We start from the raw sequence: 16,180 nt of genomic DNA, 5'->3' as shown, positions 1-16,180 counted from the left end.
TCTGAAATAAATTGTCAGGACAGGGGGGAGGGTTTTCTTTTATTTCAGCACAGTTTACTGCAGTGCCTACTGTGCTAACCATTAGGGCTGCTGTTATTCTGATTTGTGTCCACTAGTCAGTGTGGAAAGAACAAGGGAGGAAATTCAAGCAGCAGTTAAAATGTCTGTACACTTAAGCCAAAGAATAAGTGTGCAGCACAATAGAGAGAAGAGGTCCAGCAAGTACTTGGTTTCTTTCTGACCTGGACCAATGTTCCTGCTGCCCAAAGAAATTAATAAGAAACCAACAAATAAGTTCTTAAGTTAGAAGACAAGTTTTGTTAGCAGTTGGTACAGCACTTACAAGACAATACTGCAAGGAAAGAATTCTCTAAAAGCATCATGAGTTTTGTATTTATTGCGCTCTCTTCATCCAAACCAATTCCCCCTCCATTTCCCTCCTAGGAAATTACCTTCCAGTTTCCCCTCATGGATAAAAGACTCTACAGATGCGGGCAGTGCTTCAGCAGGGTTTGTGTCTGATGTGCAACCCATCTCACTGCTATCACTTACCAATACAGCAGGACCAGGAAGACTGCCAGCAAAGCCAGGGTGACTGTGGTACTGCTCATTTCTAGGGAGGCAAGTGCCAGAAGATCTACAGGCTCCATTTTCCTCCTCTGCAGCTCCAGCCTTGAGTGCTGTGCGCAGGGGAAAGCCTCCGCAAGGGCTGATAAAGCCTTCCACAGCTAAATGAATGACATCTGCAACAAAACAGGAACCGAGAGAGTAAAAACATGTCAAGCACAAACTGCAAACCTTTCCTCTTCTCATTAACTGCACACTCTGAGACAGAACTCGAAGGTTCCCTGAATGGTAGAATGTAGCAATTTCCCCCCTCCCACTGTTGTTGACTGTCATGCCAGTAAATATTTACATACCCACCGCTTGAGACATCAGTGTTGCTGAATAGGTTTTTAGACCTCAAGTATGGGAAGCTGGGGAATGTGTGGGGAAAAGAAACGGTGCAGACAGCCTGACCATGTTATAGATCACAGAAGAAAAATATAAAGGCACTTCAGGGGTGCCCTGACATACAAACAGTGGTGTTCTGTAAAGTAACTAAAATAGAGCATTTTTGCAATATAAAACTTCATTAGCACTTAATTTCCAAGCTGCTCATACCTTGTAAAGATTGAACAAAGTAAACTTTAAATTGCCACAACTAAAAGGAGGAATTAGAGGAAAGCTGGTCTAATGTGACTTCTAGAATGCATATAAAGAAGGAACTAATGAGCAGAAAATCCCAATTTTTTTGAGCAGTACCAGATCCATAAATCAGCATTTGCCACACTGGTGAGTCCACACAGACAGCACTGTTTGGCTGTATCATCTCAAGTTCATGAGGGTACAGCAAATTTTCCTGGCTCAGTGCACTATCCCCCTTGGAGGTATCACTAACCACTCTCTCCAGAGATACTTTGGCTACCCCTACTTTGTATTTCTAGTATCAGATTTACACCAATATGGTCAAATTTACTATATCTCTATTGTGGTACAGTCAGGCTGCCACAGCCCCTTGAACAAGCTGCACAAAATAATCAAGTTTTGACCGTAGTTCTGGAAATGGTTTGTTCACTGTATATGAACTCTTCAGCTTTATTCTGTATTTTCTGCCTGCAAGGAGGCAAAACCTCAAGCCTGTTTTGAGCATCTGATCCAGTTCAATTAGAAAGGTAAACTAAAGAACACACCTTGGAGCATTTCTATGAGAAAAGTCCACCAACCTGTTGTACACTAAAGTGACCAAATTCCATAATCAAAAAAATCTTCAGGACAACAACATCAGAAGCAGCAGCTTGCAAGTAAACACCTCTGCCCATGAAAAAATTGAACTGAACTGCCCAGTATTGCTTGTTACTTATGAAATCATAAATTCTCATATATGTGCTTCAGAGTTTCCACCCATCCTAAACAACCTACTTGAAAGATAAGGAAATCAATGCTATGCAAAAACTTGGTTTGTGAATTATATGGTAACCTTGAGAACCAGAAATTCTGTAAAATGTGATTCTCATAACACATCTGATGAAGAGTGGTTTCTTTTCTTACTACCCCAAGACAATAGCTAAGATTTAATGTGCAAGGTTTCTCCAATATCACTGTATTACATTTCCTGCTTTTATCAGAGAAGTTAATAATATAGGTATCAAAAAAGTAAAGTCTCTAACACAATGGAGTTTAATTTTAAGAAGATTTGGCTCTGCTCTAAGTGAATCACTGCTATTTTGGTTCTCTGTGCTTCACAACTGCATTAATTCCTTTCCAGCCTCAGATCCTTACAGAATAAGTAAAAGGTGTTAACCAGCTCATCAGCTCCACAGAATAGCAACGTAGTTCACAGAAAACCTTTCTTCATGTAATAACAACTCAACTGCTATTCTAGGTCAATAACAGCTCTGCTGGACTGCTGCTGCTGGCAAGTTCTCCAAGAACAACTGCAACAAGATTCAAGACCAGTGACACAAGGAATTAATCAGTGGGCACAAGCTAATCCCAACTAGCAACCAATCCTGTGGGACTTTCAAAAAGAGAAAAAAATTCAAACATTGATATGCATCAAAGTCTTTTCTAAAAACTAAAGCAGCCACCACAAAGGTAGAAGACAAAAGAAATATTCCAATTCCACTTTTATTTATTTGTCTTTTTAATAAAAGACATTTTTCTGCACATAGAGGACAAATGTTCTCCTATTAAATTCTACTGCACAACTCCTATCAGCACACATAGATCAAGTACAGACCTCACTTGTTTTTAAAGAAGCACTGGAGTCTTTTCCCAGTCACACAGAGAGACAGGAGATATGAATAGTTCTTAAACATATACTTAAGAAAGAAAATAGGGTCTCACATCAGAATCCAGTTTGGAAGAGAACACACAATTAAGCTTTTTTTTCCTTTTCTTTTCATCCTTTTTTGCTGTTGATAGTGGGGTTTTTTTGTTTTACTTTTTACACTTCATCACCTGTTTCTTGCTGAAGGATTTTAACTTGGCACCTCCAACCATTAGGAAGGGTGGCAAGCATTGATTCTAAAACCTACCTGGAGCACTTCTCATCACAGACAGAGGCACTTACAGTTATCACCCTGGAGTTAGGGACCTCAGCTCTGTGAAGAGTCATATAAATCCACATGATACTTGTGGGGGGAGAAGGAGTCAGGGATGCAGAGAGCCATGAAAACAAGCTATTTATCAATACTGAGAACTCTCTTTACAAGTTTTTTATGTGAGAAATATCATCCTAATTAACACTTAATAACACAGATATTTTTCACCAACCTCCAAGTTCCTTTTGTGGAGTCACGCTGGCCAGCATGGTAACAGTAAGAACTAGGAGACAGATAAAAAAGTCCTCCCTAACCACACGCTGGAGGAAGCCAGAGGCAAGCAGAAGAGAGCCTTTTCCTGTCAGACTGCTGTGAGTCAGCAGCAGCGCCTGCATTTGCATCCACAAGGCTTCCCTCAAGATTGCATCTACCAAGGTCTGCAGCTCCTTGACACGGTGCCATCCACGGTCCCCTCTTCCGTAGCAATTAAAATCCACAAATCACCACCTTGTTGATCACAAGCAGACGTTGACTAAAACCTACACTGAAGAGACCCATCTCATCCTTCATTCCCCACCACTGCCTGGGCGCTCCCCGGGAAATGGCAGAAGGAGTTCAGTGCTGAGCAGCCAGAGCTGCAGCCCGCACACACACACTCACAGCAGTAACTATTAAACAGGGAAGTACACAACAGCATCCAGTCTGAGAGGCTGAATTGTTCCTCAACTGAAAAAGGACAAAAAGCTGGCACCCAGACAATCCAGGTTTTACAGGAAGCCTTTGTGCCTTAGAGCCCTGTCTGAGTCCAGTAATATTTTTTGTAAATGCTCTTCCAAAACAATGCATTTCAACTTCCAAAGGAATACAACCGTGGCTGTGAGCCTCAGCAATGCTTGACATAAACAAGTATTGTTCCAACATGGAATACAGAGTTTATTAAAAAGTAGGATTATAGACCTTCCCAGTAAACCTAAATCACGTTAAGGATTTTGACTGTCTTCATAGCATATCAAATGGAAAGAGTAGTCTCGTATTTCAGGAGCTACTGACTACACCAGCTACACCAACCACACACTCCTGCTAATGACCAAATTCAATTCCTCCTGTGCTATTCTACCTCATATATTTTAGATCTATAATAATCCAATTAAGGCTGAGCCACACCAACTTTATGATAGATGAAGGAAGTCCAGGAAGATGTTACATTTTAATTTTATAGCAGTTTGTGTCTATAGAAATTTATAGCACAGTCTTTAGATCAACAAAATTCTGCTACAGACAGCTTAGCCACAAAATACCGCAGACAAAATACCACAGAACAGCTTAAAAAAGAGATTAATCAGGCACTAGTTTATGTATAAGCTTTAACAAAGCCCATGTAACAAAATGTAGAAGTATATATGATGACAATTTATTTTGAAGCAAAAACCTTTCCAGAGCCAAAATGAATTCTCAATTCTCTTGAAGATAGACCAATGGAAAAAAAACCAACAAATTCCAGAGGCACATTTCACAGAGATTTTCTTTTTTTTATTTTATTTTTTTTATTTTATTGTAAACAACCTTAATATTCAAGGTACTGGGAATAATAATGTATTGAAATAGAGGGATTTACAGTGGCCATCTGTGACTTAATTATTGCTATCCCTGTTCAAGGATTGATTAAGAAGTTTAATCAGATGATTCTGTACTCCTGCATGATAAACTATGACAAACTACCCAACAGACAGACCACCAAGGCATCAGAGCCTACTAATAAAGATCCTGCTCTACATTTAAAACAGACAAGAGCACCAAAAGGACACCATGAGCTCATGGGAGATTCTTGAGTCACCTTGAATAAAATCACTCCATTAAAGTGGATCTCAAAAGGCAAACACAGTAACGGTAAAACCACACTGAGGAGGACACCTTCATGGCACTTCCAGCTGAGAAGCAGAAAGACTCACTCTTACACTTAAATTGTTTTGCCAAGTCAGAACCTGGTTACATTAACCTAAATGCTTCTCAGGAAACAGGCATACAGTTTAAAATTCTAGGAAAGCTAAAATACTATGCAAGCTTGTGCTTCACTAACAAATTTAATCTTAGCTGCCTAAAAGTTATGGTACTTCAAACACAGTGAGTATCTTAGAGTCTAAAAAACTCATTATGCTAACTATATGTAGTGCCACTGTACTAAGTCCCCTCTAAAGCAACAAGCTGTGAGATATCCTAGTTATTTCAAAGAACTCCTCTTAGAAATAGCACAGATTTTGTGGTCAAAAGGAATGACAGTTTCTTCCTCTTGCTGTGAGAGTTCAGAATGAGTTTCTAAAATAAAGTTACCTTTGCTAATAGTGACATTAAGATCTTGCAGCCCCTGTGAAATTCCAGAGAAAGCAGAAATTAGTATAACATCTGCTGCCCATTGCCAGGCATTTCTAAGCAAATTGACTTTATTAAATAATTGGTAACTTGTTTATATTTCTATAGCTTGCTTTAGAAACATTGATTGATTCAAGCAATCCTATAATTTCATTGTACTATAAACTGGACTGGAGATAAATAAGGATTTATGTTCACAGATCAATAGCTCCACTTTCACAGCAAAAGCCAAAAAAACCCTGCCTAAACTAGTCTTGTAGTTCCAGAGAGACATACAGATGTTTGCAAAAATATTATGGTAAGAGCTGTTAAGTTGTAATTTTTTTTTCTGAAGCTCAGTTTTTAAGTACCTGAAAAATACCTAACCTTCTTTGTCTGATTGAAAAGCTACTCTAGATAACAAATTCCAGGCTTGAATTCTCCAAACTGTGTTGGTTGAGGATCAAAGGTCAAAAGAACTGTGAAAAACTCAACAAAAGTACCTTGTTCTATAACTTAATTAAACAAACTTACAGACTAATACAATGCATTTATCAGTACCTTGTCAAAATTCAAAATGACAAATAGGAAATGCACCAAATGTCTCAAAAACCTTGAACTTTAGACAAGGTAAAGAACTATTTTTTACCTGAGGTCCAACAGAGTTTTTTTCAAAACTCATGCACCCAGAAGAAACTCCACAGATGTGAATGGAGAATGTGCCCATGGGTTATGGCCTGCAGCCCGACAAGAATGGTAGAATTCTTTAGAATTCTTCCCATCTGGAAACCACGGGCAGTATCAGCTGTCCCTTTATGCCTGATCTCTGTCTAAAACCAGAGGGTCTGGATGCAATTCTCCCTCTGAGATGGATAAGACAGCAGAAAGAGAGCAAATGAATGTGCAATGTACTGGATGATACAAACATGCCAAAACCAGAACAGGTACTGCATCTCAGGCACTACCACCACGAGTCTCTGCACAGAAAAAGCAGTAAACAGGCAAAAAGGAAAAATAAAGGTGGCAATGAAGCAAGTCAGACTAATACTATTGCCACTGCAATGGTTCTCATACCTCAAGAAGCCCAGAAGCTCTTAGCTTACATCCACATGTAGAAATGCAACCCAACTGCAAAGAAACTCAAACTGACAGCAAAAGAAATCACTAAGGACCAGTTCTTCAGCAATTCTTTAGTGGCATCTATAGAACCACTTTTTAAGATGCAGAAACATCCCTTCACAGGACACTGTCCTGGAGATCACCATGTGCAGGGTTTGGTAATACTGCTCTGACTCCTGCATATGTGGCAGGTGAAGCTGTTGCCCTGTTGCCTCTCGTGCCTTTGAAAATGTTCTCCATGACAAGCATTTCAAAATGACAATAACTGCACTATGAACAACCATGATGAATATTCTCAGATGCCAGTAAGAACACAAAATGTGTGGGGTGCTGGAACACACAAAGCTGGGGGAGGAAGACACATCAAACCTTCACACTGCAGGGCAAAAGCAGGGACAATATAAAGTACCTTGAAATGCCCTATTTTCACTCATGGCCCTATACAGACTGTATTTGTTTCCTAAATGTATGCATCACATGATGAATAATTCTTGGTAGATCACACCAAATATTCCCAAAGGGCTTCTTACCGCATGAAAGATAACTAACACGCAAGTTGCAGCCCCCTTATATGTGGCAGAGAAGCACATGCAACATAGGGGCAGATTTACTCTGGTTCAGCCTTTTGTGCTTTCCCATTCGTTGGGCTTTTTTGCTGCTGACCTTTCTGCTGACCACTTGTACACTAATTCAGTAAATCAGGAATCCCTTCAGCTATCTCATTCTCAGCAGGTAAGTTGCAACAGTGACATGCATAACCGGTGAGGGGGGTGAAAAAAAGTGGGGGAAAAAAATTATGCAATTACAAAACCAACACTTCCAAATCTCAAGCTCTTTCTGAATTCTTGGTTTAGTTGAGTATTTTGCTACAGCACTGATTGTTCATTTGTGCAATTGTGATAAATACACAATAAATACAAGTTTTACTGGGGGCAGGGATTGTCAAACTCAAAGAGAGGAAAAAAAGTGCTCAGAAGCTGTGAAACTCAAAGGATCAGGGATAAAATACTAATTAAACTATTTTAATTTCTCAATTAAAAAAACACATGTTTTTCCTGAAGTCTCATGGATCTGAGAGTAAATCTGTGATTTCTGAATGCTTGAGGTTAGCAGTACTTGTAAAAGGGCATGAACCCAAGAAGATGACCTATTAGCCAAGGGAAGAGAGGTTAAGTGGAAGACTAAATAACCTTACGTTATGAGTTGAAACAGCAAGAAAAACTTAGCCTCAAACAAGATTTCAACCCCACTGACACTCCTTTTAGCTTCATCTCTCAAAGTGTACTGTAGTTGGGATCTGAGCCTAAAGTTTACAGTGTCCAGCTTCTTTCCTACCTTCTGATGCCTTCCACCAAGCAGCAGATAAGCCCAGCCTCATATTTTAGCTGGGCTAGTACAAAAAGGGAATATGTATCCTTTTCAGGGTATGGGGAATTTTCTCCTCAGGAGCCCCAGCTCTGTCTGTGGCAGCTCAGGAATTCCCAGGGACAAAGGGAGGTTACGATGAGCTGTAATTCAGAGGGGCCCCCGCAGATGCATGTGAGTATTTTAAGGGTATTGCAAAGAATTTTTGAAAGTCTGGTGCAGGTAGATGCTCTCTGTCCTCGTGTGATGCACTCAGCTCTGTGGATGGAGAGCACCAACTCCAAACATAAAATATTGTTTTTCTCTCAGTATGTGTAACTCCAATGAACCTTATTGAAGCAGTGAGGGTACACAGAGAAGATTACACTCCTTAATGTGCAGTTACAGCTGTACCGTAAATGCAACATTACACGCTTTCTATTATGGTTCAAGACCACTCCACTCTTCAAGACTGTTATAAACCTCAGAAAACAGGGGTTTATAATGGAAATGCTGAAACACACAACTCTAAAAACCCCAGCAGAGAGGAAATACAGCTATAAATTCAGCTTTTCCAGCATACACTTTGGCAAGTTATGAATAATACGTATTTCTACACTTACAACAGACAGACGCACTCAGGGTAACCTTTGCTGTAAAGGTGGAGGATGGAAAGAGCTCAGAGTGGAAAGAGCAACCTTTCATCTTGTGTTTTACAGAGTTACTGCAACTGCAATGATGACATAAACCCAGCAATTGAAATTTAGTAGCCTGTGCAGCAAGGCTGAATTTTGAATGCAGTTTTTTTAGAAAAGGGTGGGTTATGTTCCTGTGGTCAGCAAGAGAAAGACATGAGCCCCCTCAAACCCCCTCAGCCTTCTTTGTTTTGAAAAAAGACTTGGCTGTTTGGATGCTGTTTAAAGGACATTGTAAATCAGCTTGCTACCCATTCAAAAACAGATATTCTATATATATTCTCTTCTGTATATAATCTGGTCCCTATCTTCTTAACACTACCAAGAAGCAAAATTTGGACTGGTAATTACTGGATCTGCTAACGTAAAAAAACCCTGTTCTGTTTGGCAAGAGAAAGATGCGCAGACAACCGTACTACCACTGTTACATTCGGAGGTTTCTTCAGATATTAATAGCAACTGCAGAGGTGGGTCAATATAATCCCATTAGCCATACCACGCTGTGTGATTTCTGGTGTGTATGAGGAAAGGAAAACAAAACCAACACAATTGCCGTTTGGGAGGAGTGCTGATGTTGGGTAAACAGGGAAATCCATGCCTGTGTTAAATATTGCAGCCTGACTGTCAGATGGGGAAAGATAGAGTAGGGAGGTCCATCCCTCCTTCAGTACCAGAAGGGAGGGGGCAGAGGCTCCCACCACTGCTGCTGCCTGCACAGGGCTTTGTGCCTCCATCACCATCTTCCACCTTGGTCACCCGCCCTGCCCCAGGGTTTCAGTGGCATCCCCAGCCGTCACACTTCCCTGGAGACATTCTTGCAGGAGTTCTGACACCCTGGCTTAACTTGCCATATGTACTGTCCATGTACAGACAAACACTCAAAGCTCAGCAAGGCTGCACGCAGGTATGATCCCTGTTTTTCATATTAGTGCTGTTTACATTTAATAAAGTTTTTTGAATGTGTAGGGAAGTCTTTCAGATTGAGATGCCCCTACAAATTATTTTTCATTCCAATTCAGAAGTTATTTTCTATTATAAATATATCAGCAGTGCCAATAATCGGCCTATGAGATACATGAAAAACTTCACCTGGAAAGCAGCCCATAAGACCTCCCCATTACAGCTGCTGGGATTTTTACAAAAATTGATTAATTGTTTAGAACTTCTTAACAACACCTCTAACACTAGCTATATCATTCTCATTTCAGATCTGAGGGCACTGTGTTTAACCTTTCTGCATGTTTGATTCATGAAGGATGCCAGCTTTTCTGTTTTCTGTTTCTGCCCTTCCGTGTGACAGCAGTTCTGATGCCATGGTGTGCGAACCCCACACACCCAAAATCGTGCCTCACACTGACCCAGAGCTGCCAAGCCTCTCAACGGGAAGGGAATTGCCTCCTTGTCCAGACCTGTTCAGCTCAGCATTTGGCAGCCTCTGCAGAGACCAGCAGCAAAGGGCAATGAAATTCCCAGCAGAACTGAGAAGTGCCTTTCACATCTTCTCTTGGGTGACACCTTTACTAGGAGGGTCTCCTGTCTTCACTTCCACTTTTTTTTTTTTTAATAGATAGGGTCTTGCACCAGTAGCCTTAGCTAAAAACTCCCATTCTACTCCGACAATTTTCAGCCTGCCCATTGCCTGCTGCTTCACCCCAGAAGCAGTACCTGAGAACCAGTGACCCTGACCATAAGTAATGCATACAGCGAATCTATGGTCTTCAGAATAATAAATAAATTATTTGTGGGAAAGGACCACAAGGGTATAATTGTGCCATTGAACCAAGTCTCTATGCACAGGGCATTACTATCTCATGTACACTTAGCCCTGAGAGGTCTGCAATCCATCCTTTTGCAAGGTATTTACCACAGCTATGTGACAAATTTACACTCGGGTGTAAGGACCCACAGCAAGGCTGGAATAGTTTCCCAGGTGCCTGCTTGCCACAGGATCACAGCCAAATTTTTTGAAACATTTTACCTTACCCAGGAAGCACACAAAACCATTTCTTCTCCCTCTGCTATCTGACCACTGCTCGGTTTTATTAAGCAGCAGGGTAAAACAGAAGCATTCCCAAGGATTTTCACTGTAGTGGTCTGAACAGCCTTAAACTTGGAGTTACCTCCAGTTGAGCAAACAGCAGATACACTGGAAGAAGGAAATGTACACATGCAGAGTCTATTGCAGCCACATATGCAAAATGTGTATTTGTCAATTTCTCTCTTTTTCTCTCAATTTCTAAGACTTAGGAAGTCAACTTAAGAGGAAAAAAAACCCCATATTTAAAAAGCAAGCTTAAATTCAACAAAAAGCTGGATGCTATAAAGACCATTATTGACTAGAGAAAGATTTACAGCCCCTCTAGGGGAGTGGGATTCCTACCCTCACTTTTTCTAAGACTGAATGATTATTTGTCCCACTAAGCTTTACCTAAAGGAGCCAACACATCTAACCACGGCTGTGGGGGAGAATGGCACCTCTTCCCCGATCCCACACGCTGAAACTGCAGACAGCGCTGCCAGCCAAGCCAAACTCCGACCACTTTGCCCAAGGATGTGCCACAGGACCGGCATGGCAAAGCTTCCCAGCCACAAGCACGGGGCAAGGACGACTAGGATGGACCCCATCAGGATTTACACAGAAAACCCCAGGAGATCCTTACCTTCAGAGGTCTCCCATGCCTCCTGCAGCGGTTCCTGGTTGGGGTGCCAGCCGCAGCTGCCCTGCAGCAGCCTGAGGGCAGCAGTGGGGCGCGGAGCCATCGACGCCTCCCTCAGAACAGACAGGTGCTGGGACAGCTGCCAGGCAGGGCCGCGGGACTACAACTCCCAGGAGTCTCCGGGCTTCCCTGCCCCGTCCCCCTGGGCTGCCCCCCGCTATGCCCTCTGGGGGTTGTAGTTCCACCATCACGCCCAGCCGCTCCGGCTGACGTCGTCTTAGGTAGGAGAGGAGGCTTTGCATGGCCTCAAACGAAGCTAACACTCTGAGACCTTTAATACGTTTCTTTTATAAAAAGTCTTTGTATGTATGTCTGCATTACAAATAAAAAAGCACAAAACTCAGCAAATATTTTTGTCTCCAGCAAGGGGAAAATGGGAAGTTAGTGTACTTCCAATTGTCTTTCTGCTTCTGGTGGGGTTTTTTTGGTTTGTAGTGAAGGGAAAAGGGAAAAAGCGAAAAGTGAAAGCTCATAAGCAAGTGTTGCTGAATAGCTTTGCAAAATCAGATGGGAAAAACTTAAATGTTCCCATACACTAATTAGTTAATGACTGGCCTCAAGTCTGCAAACGTGCTGATACTTAACTGTATCCTCCACTGAAGTGCATGCAATTGAATCTCATACTCCAGTTGTTCCAGAAACTCAAGGCCTCTAGAAATTATAAGCATGGCTTACTAATGATGAGATTTTAAAAGTAATTAAGGGCTTATCCACACTGGGTGTTGCTGCAGAGTAGCTTCTCTTGCGTAACTCCCCTTTCCTGTTCTGGACATGTATTTCACACTAACACTGCTTTATTCTGAATTAGTTTGCCCTATTCAGGCTTTCAGTTCACAAGCTACCTTTGATGGACTGATGCAAGGTGAGCCTAAATTGCATATTCTGCTTTTACCTTGTGTTCAAGTGTTCATTTAGGCATTTGTTCCCTAAAAGCTAGGCATTTCTTTTGAAAACTGGGGGTGAAGTTTCTCACACAGTCACTGCTGCCCTGAATTTGGGAGATCGATAGGATCACTAAATTCCGTGAGACTCACAAAAAAACCCTTTGGGAGCATGGCCCTATTTGCCTAACTGTGAATGTTTGTTTTTCTAACACAAGGCTGTGCAAACAAGAGAAAATTCTCCTTTCAGAGTAAAATCTGCTCTTAGCAGTTAATCCTTGTGAGTAGCAAATTTTAACAATACTTCACAGAGAACAAAAGAATTCATAATCTGTCCAGAATATAGCAAAAGCTTTAATGCTTTGCCCAATTTTTATTAATTGTGTATGCATAAAAAAATATCAACAATGTTAATGTACAATGAGCCAGAGAAGTTCTACCAGGACCAGTAGGTATTAGACCCATGAATAAATCAACTTTACTTGAGGTGAAGGAGAAGGAAAGGTCCTAAGTAACAGGAAATAATAATACATGGGTGATGCAGGAGTTTTTCGTGTCCAGACAGGTGGTATCCATAAAGACTTCTCCGCTTCTATGCAGGACCGCACCATGACCATCTCTGTGCAGTTGCAGGGCAAGGTTTCTGAATGAGGAAGACTTCCCAGATGAAGAGCACATGATGTAGAGGCAGATACTGAGTCCTGACAGAACTTCAGAAGACCCACATTGCTCTGTGTCTTCCAGCTCTGAGACACAGCCCAGCTCTGCATGGGACTGAAGGGAAGCTGCAGGACTTCTGTACCCAAATCAATCCACTGAATGGCTCCTGGATTCCGTCTCGCACAGGGAAGGGTTTAGCTGCTTTGCAAGGCACTAGAGCTCATCCTGTACTTCTAGAACAAATTGGCAGCACATGAATAGCACACTTAAGTCATAACCCGGATAAGCCTTCCAGGACAATTGAGATTCTACAGTATGTGACTTTTTATAGTAAGTTTTCATCGATTTGCTAGAAAAATGTGAGTTTTGACCTAGCACTTTTCATTCCAAGAGTTCTGAATAATCTATTTTAATGCAGGTTTAGAAAAGAAAAAGAAAAAAAGAAAAAAATATGTTCTTTTTACTTCAAGTTCAATTAATAGAAGATTTATTAATCACCATCATGTAATTTATATCAGAATTCCTGTATTAATGCAGATACATGAATGAGCTGAAATGGATTGCTTCCCAAAAATCTTATGGCATTAAGAGTGGAGCTACATTTGCTTTCCCTTTTTGTTTTGAACTCTAGCACTTGTTTGACTGAGGCAGTCTCTCGTTAAAAAACGAGATGTAAAAGAACTGCTTCAGTGAATGCATAAGGTTATTACTTATTCCAACAGGTATTTTGCTAGTTTCTGACTTGCATAGCTACAAACACCATGAATAGGTCTCTTGAAACTTCTAAGGTCCATCTAAGGTTTTTATCTTCCTACTTCCCAAAACAATAACGGTCTCCGTCATCTATTATTTGCAAGAATTCACAGATAATATCAGAATAAAGAGGAAGCATGGATAATACCGCACAAGACCCTCCTATTGTTTCACTGGAATAGGGAAATCCACTGGAGACTAAACTTTCTGTAAACACTGGTCTGACGCTGGCTGCCCTTCTTCCCTCCCTGAGGACCAACTGATGTGGGGAAGCTCAGCCCACCCCATTCACCTGTAACCCAGAGCTGGAAGACTTGCCATATATAAGGACCACAGCAGGATGAACATGCTTCTTTTCCCTTATGGAAGAGAGACACAAATTCCAGGTGCAGATGATTTCCCAAAAGCAGAAGGTAGGACAAGAATAAAAAACATCTAATGCCCATGGTGCTAGAGCTGAAAAACCCTTTCATAAGGGAGCTGTGAACACCCTGCATCTCCACGTAGAGAGAAGAGTGAGTCAAATTCACAATGCCATGCAGGCTCATACATAGCAAAAGCTTTGCATATTGCTTTCACATTTTGAAAATATCAGAGCTTTCCTCAGCCTGTTCTCTTAAACACGTAGTAGCCAAGGGAAAAACGGAGGCAGAGCCAAAATAATACCCTTGCAAAGTGCCGAGCAGCAAAGGAAAGAACCAAAGGATTCACATTTCCTCTGAACACCTTTCACAGCTGCACCCTGGTTTCCTGGGCACTTGGCTGAGGCAGCAGCTGGTACTGCCACCTCACTCCATTCCCATCAGCATCCCAATGTGCAACCTCAGGGGCCTTGCAGGATATTTCCATTGGGTTTGACTGATCACAGGTGAGCAGGGGAATAAACTTCCCAGCCAGCAGATCAGATAGTAAATACACTGCATGCTCAGTGCTTAATTTGTAACTTGAATGACATTTTGGAGGCTAAAATAGAGGGGAAACCTATGGGAAAGCAGGGATCCAAAAATAAGGGTTGTTCTCCCTCCTGTGTGTGGGGGAGGCTCTGCTCTTCTCTCCCTCGGCACTTGTGGCAGATGAAATGGGCTGGGGGGGACAGGAGGGGCTGAATCCCGGCGGGCAGGCGGCAGCGGCTCCTCATTGTTCTTGCCAGCAGATGGAGCAGGGCTGGCACGGGAATGGTGAGCGACAGGAGTGGGAGGCCTTCCTGCCTCTGTCCACGCCTGCCCCTCTCCCAGGAGCTTCTTCTGGACTAGACGGTCTCCCCTTTCCTGCAGGAGGTTTCTCGTTCCCTCTCCTGGCCAGCGGATCCATCCCAAAGGTCTCTCCCGATGAAGAGCTGAATACAGCAATGAGGGCTGATGAGTATAAAAGCATCTATCTCTACTTCTCCACTGGTGTCTGCATGTCTATGCTTGTATGTCCACAAACACCTGCTCTTTTGCTCTCAACCTGTGGATTACTGTGAGTAGACAGAGACCTTCTACAGGTATGTAGAAGGTACAGGTATGGAAGTGACCACCTTCCATTTCTCCTGAACTGGTTCAGTGTCATTGTCTCTAGCTGACAGAAGGGTTATTTTCCACTCTTGTGTTTCTGCTGAGTTTAAGCCAGGATCAACATGAAAGATGGATATATTCATGTCAGGTCAGCAAATTAAACCCAGTGAGCTAAGAATAACCAGATTCCAAAGGTGAAAAAATACAGATAGGGTGGAAATGGAGAAGTACTGTCTTCCAGCTTAGCCCTGGACACAGGAATGAATGGATAACACCCCATGTAACCCTCCACCTCCCCTTAGAGCCCCTCTCCACAACCAGTTCCCCTTACCCCCAACATCCATTTCTTCATTCTTTTAATTTGCTTTTTTGGTCAGATTGTGAGACACGGGTACTTCTGCAGCTCCCACACATCCTATGTGTTTCAGGCTTTTAAAGCCAGAGATAATCATGGTCTTCCCTTGATAAGCACCCATCAGTGTATTGTTCCCATCCCAAGATTCTTGCAGATGTGGGTCACTCAGGTGTGACAACAAAAAGACCACTGGGCACTGCATTTTCATCTGCCAGTTTGAAGAGGACCTGTCAGAGTCCAGCTCAGCGTGCTGTGTCAGAGGGTCAGTTCTGCACAGGTAACTCCTCTGCAGGTAGCAGGCCTCCTCATGGCAAAGCTGCCCTTCTGTGCACTTACACTTAAAACTCAATGTCTGTTTTTTCCACAGATAATGTTATATACATACATACATATATATATAGTAAACACAGACAAAGTGTGTGATCCACGTGTCATTTTGCAAATATTGCACGTGCACTGGCTTAAGAAAGGACAAGCAGGCTCTGATGGGTGGGCAGTGTTCAGTGAGAATTTTAATCAGGCAGTTTAATACAGAGGTAGTGCTGCTGGTAGGTCATCATTCAGTGCACATGAAGAGACAAGGAAACAGAAAATAAAATAAAATAAAATAAAATAAAATAAAATAAAATAAAATAAAATAAAATAAAATAAAATAAAATAAAATAAAATAAAATAAAATAAAATAAAATAAAATAAAATACATACTTTCTGGTTGGCAAAGGGAGACA

The 16,180-nt window shown here is 41.8% G+C and overlaps 1 protein-coding gene across 1 annotated transcript in view; it reads right to left on the bottom strand.

Annotated features, from left to right (window-relative positions):
• Positions 1–3,360, bottom strand: part of TBXAS1 (thromboxane A synthase 1) — a 229,152-nt gene extending 225,792 nt beyond the window's left edge. Inside the window, exons 1-2 of the mRNA XM_014256837.2 lie at positions 3,319–3,360; positions 553–743 (exon numbers count right to left, since the gene is read on the bottom strand). Coding sequence (XP_014112312.2) covers positions 553–650 — 98 coding nt within the window. The 5' untranslated portion in view covers positions 651–743; positions 3,319–3,360. The remainder of the gene's footprint in view (positions 1–552; positions 744–3,318) is intronic.
• Positions 3,361–16,180: the final 12,820 nt, after the last annotated feature.

The sequence above is a fragment of the Pseudopodoces humilis genome, chromosome 5, assembly GCF_049639895.1.
Source record: "Pseudopodoces humilis isolate 2021_Gansu_Grassland_sample_001 chromosome 5, ASM4963989v1, whole genome shotgun sequence".
Lineage (NCBI taxonomy): Eukaryota > Metazoa > Chordata > Aves > Passeriformes > Paridae > Pseudopodoces > Pseudopodoces humilis.
Note: the sequence above shows the minus strand (reverse complement) of the source record. Positions and strands in the feature narration are given on the sequence as shown.